At 42.3% G+C, this 6,000-nt stretch overlaps 1 protein-coding gene across 1 annotated transcript in view; it reads right to left on the bottom strand.

Moving 5' to 3' along the window:
- Positions 1-433: 433 nt before the first annotated feature.
- LOC145988866 (AH receptor-interacting protein) overlaps positions 434-6,000 on the bottom strand; it is a 30,886-nt gene continuing 25,319 nt past the window's right edge. Inside the window, exon 6 of the mRNA XM_083124121.1 lies at positions 434-3,281. Coding sequence (XP_082980247.1) covers positions 3,079-3,281 — 203 coding nt within the window. The 3' untranslated portion in view covers positions 434-3,078. The remainder of the gene's footprint in view (positions 3,282-6,000) is intronic.

The following is a 6,000-nucleotide window of genomic DNA, read 5'->3' as shown; positions in this document are numbered from 1 at the left end:
GACCTCCCTGCCCCCTCCCATAGAGAGAGTGGAGAGCATCCTCCTTTCCTTAAGGCCTTTTCAGAAGGCCTCCACCGGGTATCGAACGGATATGGAGGAGAAGGCTAAGTTGTTGGAGAGGGAAACACCCCTTGCTGTTTCTTCCTCTCTAGGAGAGGGGAGGTGATATATCTCTCTCTCTCTCAGTATCACTTCACTATCTTCACTGTGGCGTCGTGGTACTCTCTCTCTCTCTCTCTCTCTCTCTCCGTTGCCCCCCCCAAATTTCCCCCCTCATTCTCTCTATCGAAAGAAGGGGAGAGAGCCAGTAGAAGAGGAAGGAAAACATGAAAGGCAGAAACGGAAAGGTTTGTCACCCAGCCTCTGCTTATCTCTTTCTTTCTATTTTCCTTCTCATTTCCACCCCCCCCCACCAGACCCCTCCCCCTGAATTGCAAAGAAAAAGAGGCCCTGTTTCTTTCTCTCTATGGGAAATGGATCTGCCCCCCCCTTACCTGGCGGACATTTCTCCTCCCCTCCAACTGGATTGTGAGAGGGAAAGAGGAAGAAAAGGATTGGATAGTGGGGAAGGTGTCTGATTGGGGTTAAAGTAAACCTTATTTTCTTTTGGTTTCTCAAACCTTTCCTTTCGATGCGAGGGTTCCTGAAGGGAAGAGGGGGGAAGTACCATTCATTTTCTGAATGCCACCCCCCGGGACGTGGGGGTAGGGCCTCTCCTTCCATCAGAGGCCCCTCTTGCCCACTCCATCTCTTCTCCCTAATTCCTTTCTGCCCCTCCCCATTCCCCCTTTCTCTCGCTTTCTCCCTTTCCCTTCCCTTGGAGGAGAGAAGGTGCCTGCCTCTCTCCAGTTGCCTCCCCTTCATTCTCTCTCTCATCATATGGGGTCCAGCCGCTCCCCCTTTTCCAGGGGAGGCATGGCATAAGGAGAGTGAGGGTTTTCTGCCCCTCCCCTTGGTGGGGTTTTCAAACTCCCCCCTCTTCCAAAGAGAGAGAGAGAGATATGGGATGTGTGATAGGGAGGGAGAACTCTCTCTGGAAGGGGAGAGGGTGCACATGGGAAGGGAGCGAAACAGAGTGCCTTTTTCCACTTGGCGCCCCTGGGTATCTTCTTTCCCTTTGCTATTCCTTTCCTTCTTTCTTTTTGGAAAGAAAGAAAATTAGGGAGAGAAAAGGTGAGATGAAGGGTGGAAAGAGCAAGGCTTTCTTTTCCAACCCTATTTCTCTCTTTCTGTGTGGGGGAGAACTGAAGTTCCCCCTGAGAAAGCAGCTCCTTCTTCAAATGCCAGTACACGATTGTTCCACTGACTGTATCCCAGTGAAACACCAAGCCAAGTGCCAAAGACAGATCCCATCCAAAGAAGATTCTTCTTTCTTTGTTGTGGACAGCATGCAGCACATTGCACTACAACCAGCTTCAACGAGCTCACGATTCATTTTGCATAAAGCAACCTACACTAGCGAATTACCATGAGCTTGTGCTACTTATGGATAACGCAGAACTCCATGCAGCAAAAAGGGCACATGTCAAACTTGCTGCAATGGCAAGAGAAGCTTATGTCCGACAGACTACGTTTGCGAAGAGGAGGGGGGATGAACACAATTACAGTAAAAAAAAAAAAAGTCGTGCTGTGAAAATTACATCTATGTCCTTTCTTGTTGGTCTAAGGAAAAAAGTTCTTCACAAAAGACAAGTTGTAGGACATTGGCAGAAAATTGTCAATAATTCTATGGACTTGAGGCTCTTCCTGGAGACTAGGTAAGCTTTCTTTATTACTCTCAAAACCACAATGTAATTTTCTGTGGACTTGATAAAGGGGAAGTCTGCAAGCCTTGAGACAGAATTGACAAGCCACAAGCGATACACAATATGTGGGTTTCACAATGAAGCAATAACCTACACGGACCACCCAGTCTGTAGAAAAGCATTCACTGTGCATGCACGATCAACATACCAAGGCAACATGATGCACACTATTGAGAAAATGGGCCAGTCTGGGTGACATGCGAGTAACATTTATTCTTTCAGTTTTATTTCCAAGTGACAAGTGTCACTTGTGTCCCGCAAGTTCCCTTAGTTTATCCTTTATTGCGTGCTTATACATTTTGTACAGCAGGGTGAGACTTAATGGGGGGAGAATTGTTATTACTGTGGCTTGGAAATCTACAAAATGATTCACAATACCTTCAAAGTTACAAACAAACATCACATTGATTTTTTTCATAAATGATGAAAAGTTGTGCACTTGAAAAAGGACATATCTATATAACTCAATACAACTAGATGTTCAGTGGTTCAAACAGTAGAAACTAAGGGTAAAAACAATTAAGTGCTACTATACTTTGCTGATGCCTGCAGCGCTGTCTACGATTTCTTCCCATCTGAGTTGATATCTGTTATGAGGCACCAATTATACCAGTACAGGCTCTGGTAATTGGAATTCCAAATGTGTAGCTACTGATATTTGTAAAAAATCTGGTAATTTACATTCAAAATAATATTGAGTTGAAGAATCACCATTACACTTCCGACCAAAAATATTTTGGATATTTCGCACACTTCCGACCAAGAATATTTTGGATATTTCGCATTGTTAAAATTTGAATTTTGCCATAAGTTGAGAGTAGCCAGCCTGACCTAAAACATATGGTCATCTACTAAATATATGCATGGAATTTTGATAAAAGTAGTATCAGAGATACAGCAGATTTAAAATAACAAATGTAAAAAAAATACTGGAAAGTTGTAGCTTGGCCTCTATATGTTATGTCAATTCCAGGTATAAACTTCTGGTCACATAAATCTTTGATTAATGTTTTTTCTATTCTATCATAAATGTTCTGTCATTCTCCCTGGCATAAGGTTAAGTTCAGTGATTGCACTAGATTTTCTATGCAACAGAACGTAATAGACTTAAGATTAGTTTTCCCAGCACCAAAAAGAATTTCACAGCTGCAGAACATCCTGTGAAGAAGATATGCATTTAGCACCAGAAAATATTAGTAGCAAAATGTATCTTGTATACAAAAGGACTAGAAACTCAGTGACTGACAGTGATCACCTGGTCAGTGTTAGCACTTCAGAAGATTTTCCCTTTCAGTTTCGCCTTATCTTCTTCGTCCCTGATTTTCTCCAACTCGTCCAGTTCCTTCAGCTCTTTCTTGATAACACCCCGTAGTGAAGGATCAAGGTCCAAAGCCTTCGTGAAATCTTCACGAGCCTTTTTCGGGTTCCATGCACCCACGTGTGCCTTCGCTCTCCGGAACAAGGCCTTTACATTGTCTGAAACAAAAGACGTTTGTTAGAATGCACTCAGACTGTGAAATAAACAAATACATATGAAATTCTCATGAACAGCATGTAATGGAAGATAAAAGTCAGCCATTGTCTTCTGTGTATAAAAGCCAGATGTAAAATCATTTTCTAAATTGTCCAGTTTCTTGTCTTATGTAATATTCGCCAATGTTATGGTCACATACAAGAGAGAGTCAAATGAAAATTCCAACCAGTATTTCATTGTCCTGTAATTTGACAACAGTGATACTCATGGTTTGAAGAGTGGCCAATGGCAACATGCAACCAAGGAGGAACACCTTATGTTTCTTGAGTAAAGGGATCAAACTCATCGAGATTCTTTGAGGAATGAAAGTGAAGTATGGTAATGTATCTCTCATTGTAGCAAGTGTACGAATGGACCACAAAGCTTCCAAATGGTGTTACATCTGTAACAGACTCTTCTCAACCAGGTGAGGCACATTGGGTAGTGACGACAGAAGCCACTGCCGCAGTGGAAGCCATGGCAGTGGTTAAAATAGGTACCTGTATGGACACGAAGCCTAGATCAGCACAGCGTATTGTCCATGATATTCTGTGCTTTCATAAAGGAATAAAGATGGATGCCATGTCAGCTGACTGCAAAATTGGAAGATTTTCACGCAAATTACTTATGTGGCACTTATGAAGGTGTTGGCATCCTAGAAAGCATTATCACTGAAAATGAAACGGATCCATTACCACCACCCAGAAACCAAAGATGCGAGCATATAATGGTACCATACTCCTTGCCAGAACTGAAAAATATTCTGCAGACAACCATCAGTGGGAAATGGTATGCTAACTCCATTTTATCCCTTTTGGGATGAACGAGGGGTCATTTTGGAACACTACGTATCCAAAGGGGAAACAGTCATCAGCGCAACATGCGTAGACACTAGCATCCTGCATCAAATCCAAACAATATGGACGTCTGAGTACAAGTGTTTTCTCAACATGATAATGCTCAACCCCATACTGCACGTTCAACTCTTGCAACCATCCAAAATCTGTCTCGCTCTCAGCGATTTTCACATCTTTGGACTGCTCAGAGGTATTTGGAAGCAAATGAGACGAAGAGGTGAAGCAGGTGGTCCACGAGTGGCTGCAATCACAGCCAAAATACTTTTTTTTTTCTAAAGGCATCCATGTACTTCCAAAGCAGTGGACTGTATGCCACGAAGATTTTGTCAAAAAATGATGCAAGTAATATATTTCAAGTTTAAAAATATTTGACTTTCCTCGTACTTTAAAGAGGACAAGGTGTGAATTATTAGTATTACTCCCTCTGTTCTAAAATAAGGTATAGAAATGAGTCTAACATGTAGGACTGCACGCTGTGCTAATATGCACAGTATTGAAAGGTGTATCTACAGTGCAGAAGCCCAAGAACCAGCAACTAGGCACCCTTTGAAAGAAAGCGGCAGCAGGAATGTGGGAGGCCACTTGAGTAACATTGTGAATTAATATTTCCTTGAATGCAAAGGATTTGATCAATGTACAGCCACGGACACTTCTGGGTTGCAATGATTCCATTCAATTTTAATGGGAGTGTTACAACCCAGAAGTGTCCATGACTGTACATGTATATTGTGCAGCCTCTGTGCCTGTGGTTAGGATAGGGTGTACCTTCATCTATTTCATAAACTGAATTCATTGTCATCAACATAATCAACCAAGAGAGAGAGGAAAGTGACATAAAATAACAAAAAAAAAATTACAAGAAAAATATCTACAAGATTGTATTATTAATAGACACTGAATTATATATTTGTCCCGCACTGTGGCTGTGCGGCCTAAGGCATCATGATTTGGGCTCGGGCATAGGGACGTGCAAGAACGTTTCTGCTTGCGGAGCGGAGACACGTAGCAGCGACATCAAAGAGGTGGGGGTTGACGAAGAGAGAAGGATTGCCATGCTGATGGAGGGTACCGATATCTCAGAGGAAAACAAGCCGAAATTGATTGCCATAGTGAGAAGGCATATTGATGTTTTTCAAGATAAACCAGGATTAGCAAAGGATTACGAGGTTCGTTTGGATGTGGATAACGAGAAGCTGGACCGAGCGAAACCTAGGCCACTTTCTGAGCAAAAGAAGAAATTCGACCGGAAACAGAAAAGGAAAACGGAAGCGATGTTTACAGATGCAGCTGGCAACACTGTAAATGGAAAACAGACGGACGGACAGAAAGAAACTTCGCCGCCCGTAGATCTTAACGATAAAGGTATGTGGAAAGGAGAACAACAGAGCGATCCTTATTTGTCGAAATTAATTGGATGTTTAAATGGGGAAGAAGTTGAAATAAAGGATTCTCGAGAGAAGAGAAAATTTGACTTTTATCTCCAACATTCCTGTCTCGACGATGATGGACTGCTTTACCGTTTCGTTGACGAAAACACTGGACTTTATCCACCGTTTAGCTCCAGATTGAAGCTGTGGGTACCAGAGAAGTTGAAGAGTGAAGTACTTAAATCTTCGCATGACGATTTATTATCTGCGCACTTAGGACATGGAAAGACATTGTTTAAGGTCCTAGAGAATTATACTTGGGACGGAGTAGTCAAAGATGTCAGTAACTATTGCAAAAGTTGTATCACTTGTCTTCAGTATAATCCTGACAACAGCAGAAAGATGTGCTTTATGAACTCGAGGAAAGCTACTGCGCCTGGATACAAAGTGTTTCTGGA

This window comes from Lepisma saccharinum, chromosome 6 (genome assembly GCF_977018435.1).
Source record: "Lepisma saccharinum chromosome 6, izLepSacc3.1, whole genome shotgun sequence".
Lineage (NCBI taxonomy): Eukaryota > Metazoa > Arthropoda > Insecta > Zygentoma > Lepismatidae > Lepisma > Lepisma saccharinum.
Note: the sequence above shows the minus strand (reverse complement) of the source record. Positions and strands in the feature narration are given on the sequence as shown.